We start from the raw sequence: 19,632 nt of genomic DNA, 5'->3' as shown, positions 1-19,632 counted from the left end.
AATCTAGTTCCAGACAGGTGAACAGGGCGTAGATTTCAGTTAGTCCAGAAGGGGTTAATAGAATTCATATTTAAGCCTCTCCGAGGAAGTGGAAGCTGGAGCTAGCAAATCACTGATCTAACAGCTGCTGGCTAAACGGATCGGCTTTATTTGCCAATTCAAAGTTATGCCTCCTCGATAGGTTAAATTCACTATTCTGAGAATTTCCGGTCATCTCTGAAGTAAAAATCGTACACTTCCAGGTTGTGACTCATCAGATAGCCGCGACATGTAAGCAAACCTGCAAGGCATTAAGTCATCGCTCATATCCAAATACAAGTAACCTAATCCTGCACCTCTATAATATTCCTGTCAGCTGTGAGGAGATGAGGCTGTGAGTTCCGGCAGCAGGTATGGAGCTGGCGAGAGATGGAGGGTCATGTGACCGGCGCTGCTATTAGTGAGGAACGGTAAATCCCTACAGGAAGGCGGGAGACACATGCCTGCAGCGTGCCAAGCCAATCCCAAGCACACAGCTCAGACTCCTCACCCAGGCATGGAAGCGAGATCACCGTATACACAGTGCGCTTCCCTGCTGCCTCTCCCAACTCAGGGGGGACAGCGAATCCCTACAGGACGGCGGGGGTACTGCAACATGCTAAGCCAATCCTAAGCACACAGTTCAGACTCCTGATCACACCTCACTTCCCTGCCTGGGGGAGATCACCGTACACACAGCACACCTCTCTGCTGCCTCTCCCAACTCAGGGGGGACAGCGAATCCCTACAGGACGGCGGGGGTACTGCAGCGTGTCAAGCCAATCCCAAGCACACAGCTCAGCCTCCCGAACACACCTCGCTTCCCTGCCTGGGGGAGATCACTGTATACACAGCATGCTTCCCTGCTGCCTCTCCCAACCTGGGGGGGGGGGCATCCCTACAGGAAGGCGGGAGACACATGCCTGCAGCGTGCCAAGCCAATCCCAAGCACACAGCTCAGACTCCTCACCCAGGCATGGAAGAGAGATCACCGTATACACAGCGCGCTTCCCTGCTGCCTCTCCCAACTCAGGGGGAACAGAGAATGCCTACAGGAAGGCAGGGGTACTGCAGCATCCCCAGCACACAGCTCAGACTCCCGATCACACCTCGCTTCCCTGCCTGGGGGAGATCACCGTATACACAGCGCGCTTCCCTGCTGCCTTTCCCAACTCAGGGGGGACAGTGAATCCCTACAGGACGGCGGGGGTACTGCAGCATGCCAAGCCAATCCTAAGCACACAGCTCAGACTCAGATCACACCGCACTCCCCTGCCTGGGGGAGATCACTGTATACACAGCACACCTCTCTGCTCCCTGCAGTCTGCCTCTCCCAACTCGGGAAGAAAAGGAAAAAAGGAGAGCTCTGGCAAGCTTTATTCAGAAGTCTACCTGTCTGGCACACACCATGCAATCTCCAACAAGGAAATGATCGGATCGGGTAGAAATGATATACAGCCTACTGCCTGCCAGTGATCGACCCCAAGTTTAAAATTGCTCTCTGAATCGGAAGCAGATCGGATAGGTTTGAAATTTTTGACCGAAATTCCGACCACTGCTCCGTGTGTATAGTTTTGATTCATTTTCAACAGTAGCGGGCGTTCACAAGCTCTCGGCATGGACAATGTGGTGGTATCCGTCCCCCCTACATGTACAACTGAGTGCAGCGGCACCAGGACGTATTAATGTGACATTTCTACCGCTCTGTGTGCCAACCTGCCTGCTGGGTACAAATGCTGCCACTCGGGTCCACAAAACTGCAAACAAGCGCACAGTCCAGCCGTCCATGTGAAAGAGGCCGGAGAGAGAACAGCACGGTTTACACAGGCATCTTGGAGGAAATTCTACGCATGCCTAGCACGCTCCTGGCCCTGCCCGCTGCACACAGCCAGGGGGACCGCAGGGGACGGGCCGATCATCGAACCAGAAGCACAGCGGCCCAACTGAGCGGACCCCAGCCATACTGATGGACAGGTGAGTATAAAGACCCCATACTTCACACACACCTACATGTAGGTTTATAGGTTAGTCAGTTCAAGTGACCTTTAATACATGAAAAACCTATAAATAGAGGTCTCAGCAGAGGCATTCCCCTTGTTTGCATGCCCTCGTCATCGTTATACATCTGCACAATTAGGATATCTTTTATATTCCTCAAATGAGCCTATTACTTTCTTGTATTACAGTTTAAAGCAAAACTAAGGTGTGAGTGCTATGGAAGCTGCCATATTGGTTTCATTTTAAAGAGACTCCGTAACAAAAATTGCATCCTGTTTTTTATCATCCTACAAGTTCCAAAAGCTATTCTAATGTGTTCTGGCTTACTGCAGCACTTTATACTATCACCATCTCTGTAATAAATCATCTTATCTCTCTCTTGTCAGACTTGTCGGCCTGTGTCTGGAAGGCTGCCAAGTTCTTCAGTGTTGTGGTTCTGCTATGAACTCCCCCTTCCAGGCCCCTCTCTGCACACTGCCTGTGTATTATTTAGGATTAGAGCAGCTTCTCTCTTCTCTCTTATCTTTTACAAGCTGGATAAATCGTCCTCTGAGCTGGCTGGGCTTTCACATACTGAGGAATTACAGACAAGGGCAAAGCTGTTTGCAGGAAGAAATGAGCAGCCTGAAACTTCAGTGCATGGGGGAAAGAAACACACAAATGATCTCTTGAGATTCAAAAGGAAGGGTGTATACAGCCTGCTTGTGTATGGATGTATTTTCTATGTGTGGACATACTGTACATCAACCTACTTCCTCTTTTGGTGGCCATTTTGTTTGTTCATAAACAAACTTTTTAAAACTGTTTTTAACCACTTTTAATGCGGCGGGGAGCGGCGAAATTGTGACAGAGGGTAATAGGAGATGTCCCCTTACGCACTGGTATGTTTACTTTTGTGCGATTTTAACAGTATAGATTCTCTTTAAACAATACCAGATGCCTGGCAGTTCTGCTGATCTATCTAGCTGCAGTAGTGTCTGAATCACACCAGAAACAAGCATGCAGCTAATCTTGTCTTGTCAGAACACCTGATCTGCTGCATGCTTGTTCTGGATCTATGGCTGAATGTATTAGAGGCAGAGGATTAGCAGGACAGCCAGGCAACTAGTATGGCTTAAAAGGAAATTAGTATGGCAGCCTTCCTATAACTCACCTCGAATTCACTTTAAAGAAAACCTGTAACGAAGAAAACCTCCCCTGGGGGTACTCACCTTGGTAGGGGGAAGCCTCCGGATCTGATCGAGGCTTTTCCCGTCCTCCTGTGTCCCACGGCGGTCTCGCTGTGCCCCTCCGAACAGCGGGGATGTAAATATTTACCATCCCGGCTTCAGCGCAGGCATAGTATTGGCTCTCCGCTCGGAGATAGGCGGAAATAGCCGATCGCTGTCGGGCCGCTCTACTGCGCAGGTGCAAGTCTCCTGCGCAATAGAGTGGACCCGACAGATCGGCTATTTCTGCCGATTTCCGTGCTGAGAGCTGCAACAGCGCCCCCCCCTGGAGCTAGGAAAGGTAAATATATCAGGCCTTGTCAGGCTTGTCGGGGAGGATTATGGGACACTTCGGGGGAGCCAGCGCTGGATTGCCTGCAGCTACAGGGGAGGGGGAAGCCTCATTGGGACCCTGAGGCTTCCACCTCCCGAAGCGAGTACCAAGGGAATTTTCGTTACAGAGTCTCTTTAATGAAAGGAACGGACCATGTCCCAGCTCCCCTGGCAGAGATCATGTGACCACCTTAGTGCTTGGGTCATGTGACGAAGCAGAACAGCTAAACAATGGCAAGCATTCTGTTGCTTACTTTAAGCAGTCACTTTGGGGTCAGGGGGATTCGTTGCGCGGCTATCTGACCCCTTTCCGAGGCCTGTAACTGTTCCCCTCGCTGAAAGTCGTCACACAGCCGCTAATCCTCCTCTGTGAGGAGATTTCTCACCGCCGAGATTGCATCACCCAGGGGAACAGCACGCTGGGGAAATGCTGCACTTAAATTAAAAGGCTGTCAGGCTGGGAAATCGTGACACAATTAGGTTACCTAATCTTCAGGTGCTACAGAACCGGCTCTCCTCAAGGGTTACACAGCCTGGCATTATAACGCAGTCATGTGCTAGAACAACAAACAATGGATGGGGACAAGGACGAATCCCACAGAACACAGAAACTAAAGGGAACCTCAGGTATATGGAGAGTAACAATTATTTCCTTTTAAACAATACCAGTTGCCTGGCAGCCCTGCTGATTCTCTGCCCCTAATACCTTTAGCTATAGACCCTGAACAAGCATGCAGCAGATCAGGTGCTCTGACTGAAGTCTGATCAGCTGCTCTGACGGATAGTCTGGATTAGCTGCATGCTTGTTTCAGGTATGTGATTCAGACAGTATTGCAGCCAAAGAGATGAGCAGGACAGCCAGGCAACTGGTATTGTTTAAAAGGAAACAAAGATGGAACCCTTTAGGGCATAGTCTTTCTACTCACTCCGTCTCCCGTGTGCCTTGACCACCCTATAGAGCCCCCACAAGGCCAACAGATGCATTTTCAATGGATTTAGAAAGTTGAACCACATCAAAGCAGCAGGTGAGGGAGGGGCAGAGTGATTGACGCTCTCATCGCTTTCTGCTGAATCCAGCGCTACAACATTAGCCGGAACCAAAGGGTCCAATCCATTCTGGACAAGATTTTTTTACTCTGACATTTGATTGAGATGGAGCATGACATTAAATTAACTTTCTGATCAACCTCCAATTGTGGAGCAATTGATTATATGTTGGACTCAGCTACTATCTTAAAAGGACTTACGAGGTGAAAATAAACTTCTGAGAAAAACAATTATATCTTACTTCTCCTAAAAATGACTTTTTTAGATATCACACAGTTTTATTTTATATTTTAATCTAGTTTTTACTGTTTCATTGTCTCTGCTCAATGACACCTTCATTGTAGTATGCCAGAGCTCAAATCTATAAATTATTGACTCTTTATCTCTTTCCTGCTCTTAAAAGCCATTTACTGACAGAAAAATGTTTTATGGCTGTAGCTACTTATCCGTGAGGGTTATGCTATAGTCTGACCCAGTCCCGACCCAGACAGAGACTGTCACTTACATATTAGATTTTTAACTTTTTCAGGCAGAGAAAGAAAAAAAGGAACACAGCCTAGTTATTTGTGTGCTAGGCACTGTACATACACATGTCTATCTCATGTCATATTTCACCTCATAAGTCCTTTAAAAAGACTAACAAAAAAAAAAAAAACATCCCCTGGGGGGTACTCACCTTGGTATGGGAAAGCCTCAGGGTCCCAATGAGGCTTCCCCCCCCCCCCCCCGTAGCTGCAGGCAGTCCAGCGCTGGCTCCCCCAAAGTGTCCCGCAATCCTCCCGACAAGCCTGATAGGTTTACCTTCCCTGGCTCCAGCGGGTGGTGCCGTGTTGGCTCACCGCATGGAGATAGGCAGAAATAGCCGATCTCCGTCAGGTCTGCTCTACTACGCAGGTGCAGGAGACTTGGGTCTGCGCAGTAGAGCGGCCCGACAGTGATCAGCTATTTCCGCCTATCTCTGAGCGGAGAGCTGATACTGCGCCTGCGCTGGAGCCGGGAAGGTAAATATTTACATCCCCGCTATTCGGAGGGGCGCAGCGAGACCGCCGTGGGACCCAGGAGGACGGGGGAAGCCTCGATAGGATCCGGAGACTTCCCCCACCCGAGGAGAGTATCCCCCAGGGAAACATTTTTTTTAGTTACAGGTTCTTTAAAGTGAACCCGAGGTGAGAGTGACATGGAGGTTAAAAGGAACCACAGGTGAGAGATATATGGAGGCTGCCTGATCTATTTGGCTGCTGTAGTGTCTGAATCACACACCTGAAACAAGCATGCAGCTAATCTTGACACTTCAGTCAGAGCACCTGATTTGCATGCTTGTTCAGGGACTATGGCTAAATGTATTGGGAGGCAGAGGGTCAGCAGGTCAGCCAGGCAACTGGTATTGTGTAATAGGAAATAAATATGGCCGCCTCCATACCCCTCTCACCTCGTGTTCACTTTAAAGCCTACCTGAAGTGATGAAGGAACTACGAAACTAACTAAACATCCACCTAAGAAGTTATTTGCTGAACGTAACCACCCAGGTTCGTGGTGTTCTTTAGGGCTGGTTCGCACTGATGTCTGCGAAGCTTTTGCTCGCCGCCGCGTTAAGGCGCTAGCTTTTGGGAAGCAGTCAAGGCTAGCGGATAGGGTCCCTAGACTAGTTTCCTGGCGCTTACCACCTCTGAAAGCTGCATGTTGGTTTCGAGACGCAATGCCGGGATCTACCACCAGGCTTTCATGAAAGCCTGCAAGAGCCATCCCCAAACGCTCCTATTCCTTTGAATGGGACAGCAGTAGACCCCCCCGAAAAACTTTGCGTCCGAGCCACATAAGCGCACGTGTGAACCAGCCCTCAAATTGTCAAACACACCTCTTCCTAAGGTGGGTTCGTAAATGGTGTGAGCTTTTGGGGGTCAGCAAGCAATCACTTACCTACAAGATGCTGCTCTATAGCCCCCCTACCCCCCCAATATATGCATGAGCTCCCATATTCTCTGTCACTATACTGCAGGCTTGAAGTACCAGTGGTGATGTCACAAGCCTACCGACCATTGCAATGTATGCTGGGAGATGCAAGCACAGTAATGGACTACATTTCCCAGCATGCGCTGCGGCCAAGAAGGACAGAGAAGACGGATGCCCACATAGATGGGGAGGGGCTACGGAGCACCCTCCCACAGGAAGGCAAATCCCCCCCCCCCCCCCCCCAAAAAAAACCACACACAAAAACAAACAACTATTGAATGGTACTAAAGTCACTAGAGGAGTCCTGTTGGTGCTCCACCAAGTTTTCCAATCTCAGGCGGTGCAGCACAGGATCGGAGGCCGCCACACAATCAATTATAGGCTGGTAATCCTGGCTAGCCTACAAATTGTATGCAGGTTAGAATTGGGGCAATCCGACAATTCCTAACGATTTGGTCTGCAGCAGTTCCAAGCTGCACGCTGTGCGAATTAACATCTCCCAGCTTTACATAACAAGCAGTACAAAGATAAAAACCTGCTGTAATCCACGTTTAGAGGCGGAAGATGAACAGCTTGCTGCTCACCAATCGATTGCATGCTGCATGTGGTACCTGTGACATCTGTAGTTGGCTTTATAAGAATCAGTCAGGCACGATCAAACATTTAAAGGGTACATGAAGTGAGAGGAATATGGAGGCTACCATATTTAATTCCTGTTAAACAATACCAGTTACCTGGCAGCCCTGCTGATCTTTGGCTGCAGTAGTGTCTGAATCACACCAGAAACAAGCATGCAGCTAATCCAATCTGACTTTAGTCACAGCACCTGATCTGCTGCATGCTTGTTGAGGGGCTGCGGCTGAAAGTATTAGAGGCAGTGGATAAACAGGACAACCAGGCAATATGCATGGGAAATAAACATGGCAGCCTCTCTATATCTCTCTCACGACAGGTGCCCTTTAATGGAAAATGCCCAGGAAATAATAAACACAAAGCTTTCTTAAAGAGAGCCCACATTTGCTACAATTGAACCTCGAGTCAGGGGTTGCACTTGTTGAAATTGCATGCAAAAAACGCAACTAATGCTTTCCTATGAGACGGCTGTGTTTTAGGAGCCATCTGCAATTTCGTGTAGCGTTTAAAAGAAAATACAACCTGCACAACGCACGCAATTCCTCAGGAAAATAACTGGCTGCCATACAAAGAAAAAAGGTTGCATCCAATCGCAGACAAACGCACATATTATGCGCAGAAATGCTTGTGAGCAATCCTTCGCATTTCCCGCAAACACGTGTGATCCATCCCACAATCAACCCAAAAGATACGAGATCTGCACGCTAAAACGAACAATCTATCCTGATGGCACAGGGGATCGATCTGTTTACTGAAGAAATGTACGCCCGCCTCCAAACTGCCTACAGCCTCTTACAAGGAACAGCAGGTGAGAGGGATATGGAGGCTGCAATATTAAATTCCTTTTATAGAATACCAGTTGCCTGGCAGCCCTGCTGATCTATTTGGCTGCAGTAGTGGCTGAATCACACCAGAAACAAGCATGCAGCTAATCCAGTCACACTTCAGAGCGCCTGATCTGCTGCATGCTCGTTCAGGGAATATGACTAAAAGTAAAGAAACAGATGATTAGCAGGACTGCCAGGCAATATGCATTGTTTAAAAGAAAATTGTGGCAGCCTCTATCTTGCTTTAGGTTCCCTTTAAAACTGTGCTGCTGATCTTTCTGGGCAGTAGTGTTCTGGGCAGTAGTGTCTGAATAACACCAGAAACAAGCATGCGGCTAATAATGTCAGATCTGACAATAACGTCAGAAACACTTGATCTGCTGCATGCTTGTTCAGGGGCTATGGCTTAAAGTATTAGAGACAGAGGATCAGCAGGGCTGCCAGGCAACTGGTATGGTTTAAAAGGAAATTAATAGATCATCCTCCATATGTCTCAGTTCAGGTTCCCTTTAACAATTCACAACCCCTTTCCTGCTCAGCCGAGTGTGAACAAGTTAGTGCGAGGCTGACCGGACTGCACTTTGCACACACAGACCTGCTGCTACCGTATGGAGACCTTAAAAGGCAACAAACAACTCTGCAAAGCCAAACAACAGCAGAAAGGAGTCTTGTGAACAATCAGCCCTGTGCAGGTCCGCGGCTCGGTGTGGAGATTAGAGAGACACCACCTCTGGGGACCCCACCCTACCGTGCATGGCGACAGCTGGAGGTCTTCATCAATGGAGTGCTGCACGATCTCTATCTCTGTGCACAGTCACACTGTACACACTGTGCATAGCTGCCTGGCCCCGCCCTTCCAGCACACACCCCGCCCACCAGCTGAGCTGCTGTGTGATCTGCCTACTGAAAATAAACACACCTAACTGCAGCCGGTGCTCAGCCAAAGCCAGCGAGACGGGAGCTGCACAGTAACCGGCTATAGGTGGCCATACACTGGTCGATTTGCCATCAGATTCGACCAACAGATAGATCCCTCTCTGATCAAATCTGATCAGAGAGGGATCGTATGGCTACCTTTACTGCAAACAGATTGTGAATCGATTTCAGCATGAAACCGATCACACTCTGTGAAGCTGCCGCTGCCCCACCTCCCCTACCCCCCCCCCCCGCATACATTACCTGCTCCAGCCGGCGCGAGTCCCCGCTGTCACCGATCACCGATGTCTTCTTCTCTGCTGGGTTCTGCGTTCCGGTCGGGCTGGCTTCACTTCTTCCTGTCCGGGGAAGTTTAGGCGCACTGTTTAAACTTCCTGCCGGGACAGGAAGTGAAGCCAGAACCCAGCAGAGAAGGAGACATCGGTGACAGCGGGGACTCGCGCCGGCCGGAGCAGGCAATGTATTGCCGCTGTATTGCACTTCGAACGCCGCTATCGACGCACTCCTGACCCGCCAAACGATCGAGAAAAATCTTCCGCACGGACGGCTCAACGGGAATGATTGATTTCGGACGGAAATCAAGCGTTTGCGCAACGATTTCACAGCAGCTTCGATCACAGTGATCGAATCTGCTGTATATCGGCAGGAAAATAGTTAGGTGTCTGGGCCCATTATGGCGAGGGTGTAGCCGCAAGATCCTGCGCGGAGGTGGTGGGGTGCTCTTCACCTGAGCGACCTGCCAGCCTCCGCAGTTATGTCAGCGCTATTAAAGGACATCTGTAGCGAGAGGGTTATGGAGGCTGCCATATTTATTTCCTTTTAAGCAATGCCTGTTGCCTGGTTGTCCCGCTGACCCCCTGCCTCTAATACTTTTAGCCATAGCCCCTGAACCAGCATGCAGCAGATCAGGTTTTTCTGACAATTCTCAGATCTGACAAGATCAGTTGCATGCTTGTTTCTGGTGTGCGATTCAGACACTACTACAGCCAAATAGATCAGCAGAGCTGCCAGGCAACTGGTATTATTTAGAAGGAAATAAATAAGGCAGCCTCCATATAGGTTTTGCTTCAGGTTCCTTGTAAAGGACAACTGAAGAGAGAGGGCGATGGAGGCTGCCATATTTATTTCCTTTTATACGATACCAGTTGCCTGGCTGTCCTGCTGGTCTATTTGGCTGCAGTAGTGTCTGAATCACACCACAAGCAAGCATGCAGCTAATCTAGTCAGATCTGACAATGCCAAACACCTGATCTGCTGCATGCTTGTTCAGGATCTATGGCTAAAAGTATTAGAGGCAGGGGATCAGCAGGACAGCAAGTGGATCCGAGATGAAAAACTAACTATAACAAGTAACCTGTCTATACATCTTATCTAAAGTTTAGATAGTTTACACAGCAAATCCAGCTGCAAGCAGCTTCAACAGTTTCATGTTTATTTATTGTTGTGATACAATGACAGCGGCCATGTTTTGTTTGTCACATTACACACAGGCCAGCTAATAGCACCTCCAGCCCTCAGCTCACTCCCCTTTCCTCCTCCCCTCCCCCTCTGAAATCTCTGGCTAGTAACCTCCTCCTGCCCAGACTGAGCTCCCATAACCCCTTGCTACATGGAGTGCCAAGGCACTTTGAGCTGTGGGTGAGGCTTGTTTAGTTTATAGGGTTTTAAATTATTAAAAACGAAAAAAAAAAAAAAGTATTTGGCTTGAGGAATGCCCTATAAACAATACGAAAGGAACACAATTATGCAATGAGCAAAAGTTTATCTCGGATCCACTTTAAAAAGGAAATATGTCAGCTTCCATATTCTTCTCACTTCAATTGTCCTTTAAAAACATACCCATGAACATCAATAAAAGCGCTGGTTCATGTACTCCCGGCGTGCCGAAACACACATCTTTGGTTCACCTTTGCACCGCTATCAGCTAGTGAGATCACCTCAAAGGATGCACAAAGTAGAATTACATCCAATCAGGACAAGCTGAAGCATAAGCAGACAGACAGTCATTTCACTGCAGTCATGTATCTCAGCTTCCGTAAGCTGCTTATGGGATTCATGTCAATCTGCTTGTGGGATGGGGGGCTGGTAATAACACTCCACTACACACGGCAGGAGGGCAAAACCACCGGACAGGAGAGAGAGGCCGTGACACGCGCACACGCAAGGACGGGAGAGAGGCCGTGACACGCGTACACGCAAGGACGGGAGAGAGGCCGTGACACGCGTACACGCAAGGACGGGAGAGAGGCCGTGACACGCGTACACGCAAGGACGGGAGAGAGGCCGTGACACGCGTACACGCAAGGACGGGAGAGAGGCCGTGACACGCGTACACGCAAGGACGGGAGAGAGGCCGTGACACGCGTACACGCAAGGACGGGAGAGAGGCCGTGACACGCGTACACGCAAGGACGGGAGAGAGGCCGTGACACGCGTACACGCAAGGACGGGAGAGAGGCCGTGACACGCGTACACGCAAGGACGGGAGAGAGGCCGTGACACGCGTACACGCAAGGACGGGAGAGAGGCCGTGACACGCGTACACGCAAGGACAGGAGAGAGGCCCTGACACGAGTACATGCAAGGACAGGAGAGAGGCCCTGACACACATACACACAAGGACAGGAGAGAGGCCGTGACACGCGTACACACAGGAGAGAGGCCGTGACACGTGTACACGCAAGGACGGGAGAGAGGCCGTGACACGCGCACACGCAAGGACGGGAGAGAGGCCGTGACACGCGTACACGCAAGGACGGGAGAGAGGCCGTGACACGCGTACACGCAAGGACGGGAGAGAGGCCGTGACACGCGTACACGCAAGGACGGGAGAGAGGCCGTGACACGCGTACACGCAGGGACGGGAGAGAGGCCGTGACACGCGTACACGCAAGGACGGGAGAGAGGCCATGACACGCGTACACGCAAGGACGGGAGAGAGGCCGTGACACGCGTACACGCAAGGACTCTCTCCTGTCCTTGTGTGTATGTGTGTCAGGGCCTCTCTCCTGTCCTTGCATGTACGCGTGTCAGGGCCTCTCTCCTAGAGGCCCTGACACGCGTACATGCAAGGACAGGAGAGAGGCCCTGACACACATACACACAAGGACAGGAGAGAGGCCATGACACACATACACACAAGGACAGGAGAGAGGCCGTGACACGCGTACACACAGGAGAGAGGCCGTGACACGTGTACACGCAGGACAGGAGAGAAGCCATGACACGCGTACACGCAGGACAGGAGAGAGGCCATGACACGTGTACACGCAAGGACAGGAGAGAGGCCATGACACGCGTACACGCAAGGACAGAGGCCATGACACGCGTACACGCAGGACAGGAGAGAGGCCGTGACACGCAGGACAGGAGAGAGGCCGTGACACGCGTACACACAAGGACAGGAGAGAGGCCGTGACACGCAGGACAGGAGAGAGGCCATGACACGCGTACACGCAAGGACAGGAGAGAGGCCATGACACGCGTACACGCAAGGACAGGAGAGAGGCCATGACACGCGTACACGCAAGGACAGGAGAGAGGCCGTGACACGCGTACACACAAGGACAGAGGCCATGACACGCGTACACACAAGGACAGGAGAGAGACCATGACTCGCGTACACCCAAGGACAGGAGAGAGACCATGACACGCGTACACCCAAGGACAGGAGAGAGATCATGACACGCGTACACCCAAGGACAGGAGAGAGGCCATGACACGCGTACACCCAAGGACAGGAGAGAGGCCATGACACGCGTACAAACAAGGACAGGAGAGAGACCATGACACGCGTACAACCAAGGACAGGAGAGAGCCCATGACACACGTACACACAAGGACAGGAGAGAGAACAAGACACGGGTACACGCAAGGACAGGAGAGAGGCCCTGACACGCGTACACGCAAGGACAGGAGAGAGGCCGTGACACGCTTACACGCAAGGACGGGAGAGAGGCCGTGACACGCAAGGACAGGAGAGAGGCCCTGACACGCGTACACACAAGGACAGAGGCCATGACACGCGTACACACAAGGACAGGAGAGAGACCATGACACGCGTACACCCAAGGACAGGAGAGAGGCCATGACACGCGTACACCCAAGGACAGGAGAGAGCCCATGACACGCGTACACCCAAGGACAGGAGAGAGCCCATGACACGCTTACACGCAAGGACGGGAGAGAGGCCATGACACATACACACAAGGACAGGAGAGAGGCCATGACACGCTTACACGCAAGGACAGGAGAGAGGCCATGACACGCTTACACGCAAGGACAGGAGAGAGGCCATGACACGCTTACACCCAAGGACAGGAGAGAGGCCGTGACACGCGTACACGCAAGGACAGGAGAGAGGCCGTGACACGCGTACACGCAAGGACAGGAGAGAGGCCGTGACACGCGTACACGCAAGGACAGGAGAGAGGCAGTGACACGCGTACACGCAAGGACAGGAGAGAGGCCGTGACACGCGTACACGCAAGGACAGGAGAGAGGCCGTGACACGCGTACACGCAAGGACAGGAGAGAGGCCGTGACACGCGTACACGCAAGGACAGGAGAGAGGCCGTGACACGCGTACACGCAAGGACAGGAGAGAGGCCGTGACACGCGTACACGCAAGGACAGGAGAGAGGCCGTGACACGCGTACACGCAAGGACAGGAGAGAGGCCGTGACACGCGTACACGCAAGGACAGGAGAGAGGCCGTGACACGCGTACACGCAAGGACAGGAGAGAGGCCGTGACACGCGTACACGCAAGGACAGGAGAGAGGCCGTGACACGCGTACACGCAAGGACAGGAGAGAGGCCCTGACACGCGTACACGCAAGGACAGGAGAGAGGCCATGACACGCGTACACGCAAGGACAGGAGAGAGGCCGTGACACGCGTACACACAAGGACAGAGGCCATGACACGCGTACACGCAGGACAGGAGAGAGGCCCTGACACGCTTACACGCAAGGACAGGAGAGAGGCCCTGACACGCTTACACGCAAGGACAGGAGAGAGGCCATGACACGCTTACACGCAAGGACAGGAGAGAGGCCGTGACACGCGTACACACAAGGACAGAGGCCATGACACGCGTACACGCAGGACAGGAGAGAGGCCGTGACACGCAGGACAGGAGAGAGGCCGTGACACGCGTACACACAAGGACAGGAGAGAGGCCGTGACACGCGTACACACAAGGACAGAGGCCATGACACGCGTACACGCAGGACAGGAGAGAGGCCGTGACACGCAGGACAGGAGAGAGGCCGTGACACGCGTACACACAAGGACAGGAGAGAGGCCGTGACACGCAGGACAGGAGAGAGGCCGTGACACGCGTACACACAAGGACAGGAGAGAGGCCGTGACACGCAGGACAGGAGAGAGGCCATGACACGCGTACACGCAAGGACAGGAGAGAGGCCATGACACGCGTACACGCAAGGACAGGAGAGAGACCATGACACGCGTACACACAAGGACAGAGGCCATGACACGCGTACACGCAGGACAGGAGAGAGGCCCTGACACGCTTACACGCAAGGACAGGAGAGAGGCCCTGACACGCTTACACGCAAGGACAGGAGAGAGGCCCTGACACGCTTACACGCAAGGACAGGAGAGAGGCCCTGACACGCTTACACGCAAGGACAGGAGAGAGGCCCTGACACGCTTACACGCAAGGACAGGAGAGAGGCCCTGACACGCTTACACGCAAGGACAGGAGAGAGGCCCTGACACGCTTACACGCAAGGACAGGAGAGAGGCCCTGACACGCGTACACGCAAGGACAGGAGAGAGGCCGTGACACGCGTACACGCAAGGACAGGAGAGAGGCCGTGACACGCGTACACACAAGGACAGAGGATATGACACGCGTACACGCAAGGACAGGAGAGAGGCCATGACACGCGTACACGCAAGGACAGGAGAGAGGCCATGACACGCGTACACGCAAGGACAGGAGAGAGGCCATGACACGCGTACACGCAAGGACAGGAGAGAGGCCATGACACGCGTACACGCAAGGACAGGAGAGAGGCCGTGACACGCAGGACAGGAGAGAGGCCGTGACACGCAAGGACAGGAGAGAGGCCGTGACACGCGTACACACAAGGACAGAGGCCATGACACGCGTACACGCAGGACAGGAGAGAGGCCCTGACACGCTTACACCCAAGGACAGGAGAGAGGCCGTGACACGCAGGACAGGAGAGAGGCCGTGACACGCAGGACAGGAGAGAGGCCGTGACACGCAAGGACAGGAGAGAGGCCGTGACACGCAAGGACAGGAGAGAGGCCATGACACGCGTACACGCAAGGCTCAATTCATGTATATAAAAAAAAACAACAACGTGAAACCGAGAAATGAAAAATCGGTCATGGCAACGACAGCAAGTATCACTTTATATTCCACACATCGCTCAGATCGCAGCTAGTGATAAGTTACTCCCCAAACCGAAATCTATCCGGTAACAGCAGTGATCGATTTGCCATCTTACATCCTGCCCTGACGGCATTGTGTTGCTCAGAGACAGGATAGAGATGTTGCCAGCACTGCTGCCCCCACACAAATGAAATTAACCACCGTGTCAAGTCATGCGCTTGATTGGGAACGCCATTTAAGGGACAAATGAAGTGAGAGTGATATGGAGGCTGCCATATTTATTTCCTTTTAAGCTATGCCAGTTGCCTGGCAGTCCTGCTGATCCTGTCTTGAATGCCTTTAGCCGCAGCCCCTGAACAAGCATGCAGCAGATCAGGTGTTTCTGACATTGTCAGATCTGAGAAGATTAGCTGCATGCTTGTTTCTGGTGTGATTCAGACACTACTGCAGCCAATCAGCAGGGCTGCCAGGCAACTGGTATTGTTTAAAACGAAATGAATATGGCAGCCTCCATATACCTGCCGTTACAGTTGTCCTTTAAAGTATAACTGTCAGGCATAAAATCAAAAATCAATTATTCTATTTTTATCTGGTAAACAAGTAATAAGGATTCTAGCCGGGCAATCCAAAAGTTACACATCACTATTACTTTTCTTGTTGATAAATGATCATTCCGCAGTTTAACTGACTTATTTGGTACACACAAAATTTGGTACACAAAAAGGAAGTTGCAGGGCATGCTGGGTTGTCCTTTTTTGCTTCTCTACTTCCCCTCAGATTTAACTAATGCAGCGTGATTGGCTGAAGCCCCTTTCCCTCCTGTTTTCCCCTCCCACACCTCTGTTCCTCTCTGATTGGCCAATATTTCCCATTGCTGAGACAATGCACTTTCTATAGTGAAGAGCGGGCAATGCATACACAACCAGGCAGAGGAGAATAATGCTGGGCATACACGGGTCGATTTTGCCGCTCGATCGATTCCCCGCTCGATTTTGCGGGCGATTCTCTTATCTTCCGCTTTCTTATCTTTTTCCATTGTTCTCAATGCGGAATCGAGCGGCGAAACGATCGGGCGGAGATCGGACGTGTTGGAAATGATCTATCGAGCCATCTAAATGATTCAGAATCGAGCCGTGTATTCCCAGCATAAGGGAGGAAATGACATCAGGATTGGCATCAAAATAGCCACAGTTAAACTATGAAATGCTAAGAAGGATTTTATTTTTAATACTGTAGAAAAATCACTAAAATCTAAATGTGGTCAGTGCAATACATGTGTTATGTGAGTAGAGCAAGTATTTACTTAGTACGTTTTTTTTTTCTGATAGTATGGCTGACAGCTCCTCTAAATTTGATCAGATGCGTATAGATTGGGGTTACAGGGGGGTCAACAGCTTTCCAACAGATCTGAACAGTGATCAAATTTGCCGGAAATACCAAACTGTGTGTGTACCAAAAAACAAAATAAGAATGTATTCAACTTGCATGCAAATTTGATGCCGATTGCAGACAACCTGAAACTGGGCCAATCTAATGCTCTCCCTGCTGAATTAAATAGAACCTAAACTAAAAGGGGAAGAGAAAGGAGTTTAACTTCCACCAGCCCCCTGCGCCGTCACCAAGTGTCCCTCCAGTCCCCCCACAACGATCCTCTTCCGGCCGGCCACCGAGTTGGCGACCACTGAATGCCTCCTGATCATGTCGATGCCGCTGGGAGCATTCTGCGTATGCGCGGCAGATTTTTGCATACTTCGCATGCAACAACGCCCATGCCCCCTAGAGCTCAAGAAGGAGGCGCGCAGATCAGGGCCGCACATCAAAACTAAATTGGGGCGCTTTGGGGACCTGGAGGATCCCTTTAGGATGCCGCAGGCACAGGGTGGCTGCAGGGGACTGGTAGAAGCCCCGGGTAACTTTTTTTTTTCAATTTAGGTTCCCTTTAAGTTAGCCCACGTTGCATACAATTTACATTCTAGCCAAAACATTTAGCATCTGATTGCGAACTGCTAACTTTTTAATTTCCTCTTTCGCCGCTTTATTAACTGCGCATTCTTTTTTGGGGCAGGATTTCGGACTAGATTATAATAAAACACGATCCCCGATTATAATAAAAACACTGATCCGAGTACTTTGTGGGAAGGAGTGTGCGTTTTACAATCAGCTCATCTCCCAAGACTAAGAAGCGCGGGGCGCAAAACTCGAATGAAACAAGAAATACAGAAACTCCGCCGCCGACAGACATGCCCATATTCGTATAACCGAGCGGCGAGTGCTCTCCGGTGCCAGACCGCGGTAACGGGCATCAGAGTGACTCCGGGAATGCCCGGCTGACGGCATCGGACCAGCACGGCAAAAAATGAAGCGTGACCCGGGGTGGACAGAGCGTCCCGAAATCATTTTCTCTAGCCTGAGGCAGGATATTAAAATCTTTAATAAACACTTCCAATTACATTCCCCGCGATCAAACATCACACCCCTTTCTCTGGGTCCGGTGCCAAGCGCGCTGTTCACACAGGGCGTGGGCAGTCCTGGTTCAGCGAGGTCACCTTTAAGAGCGTAAAAGCCACGTAGGTTAAAGTGGAACTCCGGAATGAGCTGAATAAAAACAGGCCCGATGACATGAAGGCCTGGTGAGCGCAAATCGCAAATATTACCATTTTGTGGCTCAAAATGTTTTGCCATGATTTGCAATGGTTAATCCCATTCAATAGAATCATACTGCAATCACCCCAGAAATACTGCATACAGCGCAATTGCGATGTAAATAAAAAAACTGCAAATGCTGCAGTGAGAATAAGCTCATAGGGATATATCTGCACAAAGCTTTTGCCGATTGCTGGAGATCAGCGCTGAAAAATTCCCCAGTGTGAAATAGCCCTCACTGAAATGCATTTTTGTGTGTACCGGTTTTGTTTGTTTTTTAGAATATGCTTCGAAAAATTTGCTGGAAAGCGACATTTCTGATACTGAAAACGCTGCGAATTCCTGGAGCTACAATGGACTGACTCACTCTTTCTTCACGGCTTGGTTGTGTCTGATCAGCCGCTTCTCTCAGGCACCCCTTGGCTTGAAGATAACCCTTTTGCCCTTGCAGCTGTAAAGGTGGCCATACACTGGTCGATTTGCCATCAGATACGACCAATAGATAGATCCCTCTCCGATCGAATCTGATCAGAGGAATTCTATGGCTGCCTTTACTGCAGATTGTGAATCGATTTCAGCATGAAACCGATCACAATCTGTGGAGCTGCCCCCCCCCCGCATACATTACCTGATCCGGCCGGCATGTCCCCTGGTCTCCGCTGTCCTTCTCCAGGCTCGGCTCCTCCAGCATCACCGAACTTCCTGCCGGGGAAGTTTAAACAGTAGAGGGTGCTCTACTGTTTAAACTTCCTGCTGAGAAAGGAAGTTCAATGAAGCTGAAGGAGCCGAGCCCGGAGAAGGACGGCGGAGACCAGGGGACACGCCGGCCGGATCAGGTAATGTATTGCAGATAGCGTTGCTCATTCGAACGCCGCTGTCGATGCACTCCCGACCCGCCGGCGATCGAGTGAAATCTTCCGCACGGACGGATCGACGGGAATCACCAGGAACTATTGTATTTCGGACGGAAATCGATCGTTCTGTTAGCATTTGCGCAACGATTTCACAGCAGATTCGATCACAGTGATGGAATCTGCTGCATATCGGCAGGAAAATCGTTGTGTATGGGCCTCTTTATGCAGATAAATCCTTTGTCCTGCTCCAGACGTGACAGGGGGAGTCGGCCGACGCACTACAGTTTAAAAAAAACTCCTGCAGATCGTAACCTTGTTACATCACGGCCGCTGTGATGACGTGTAACGGGCAGCATGATGATGCGTAGAGTCACCAGTCAGGAAGTGTTGGGCCGACACTCGGCCCGGATGTCACCGGTAAGAAGTCACCAGCGGGACCTCGCGGCCTACGGTGGGCTGGAGGAAGCCCCGGGCAAGTCACAATTTCATTTATATCTAGTGCTCGGGGTCCCTTTAAAAAGGACAATTGAAGTGACTGGGATATGGAGACAGCCACATTTTAATTAATACCAGTTGCCTGGCTGTCCTGCTGATCCTCTGCCTATAATACTTACAGCCCTAGACCCTAAACAAGCATGTAGCAGATCAGGTGTTTCTGACATTGTCATCAGCTCCGACAAGATTAGCTGCATGCTTGTTTCTGGTGTAATTCAGGCACTGCTGCAGCCAAATAGATCAGCAGGGCTGCCAGGCAACCGTTGTTTAACAGGAAATAAATAAGGCAGCCTCCTT

At 51.0% G+C, this 19,632-nt stretch overlaps 1 protein-coding gene across 3 annotated transcripts in view; it reads right to left on the bottom strand.

Annotated features, from left to right (window-relative positions):
- The window catches only part of LARP1 (La ribonucleoprotein 1, translational regulator), a 118,182-nt gene that overhangs the window by 71,742 nt on the left and 26,808 nt on the right, over positions 1 to 19,632 (bottom strand). Inside the window, exon 1 of one of the 3 annotated variants that reach the window (XM_068278350.1) lies at positions 8,763 to 8,815. The exons of the other annotated variants lie outside the window; for them this stretch is intronic. Coding sequence (XP_068134451.1) covers positions 8,763 to 8,769 — 7 coding nt within the window. The 5' untranslated portion in view covers positions 8,770 to 8,815. Of the gene's footprint in view, positions 1 to 8,762; positions 8,816 to 19,632 lie in introns of those variants that run through there. 3 annotated transcript variants of the gene reach the window in all.

The sequence above is a fragment of the Hyperolius riggenbachi genome, chromosome 3 (assembly GCF_040937935.1).
Source record: "Hyperolius riggenbachi isolate aHypRig1 chromosome 3, aHypRig1.pri, whole genome shotgun sequence".
NCBI lineage: Eukaryota > Metazoa > Chordata > Amphibia > Anura > Hyperoliidae > Hyperolius > Hyperolius riggenbachi.
This window is presented reverse-complemented; position numbering and strand designations above follow the sequence as displayed.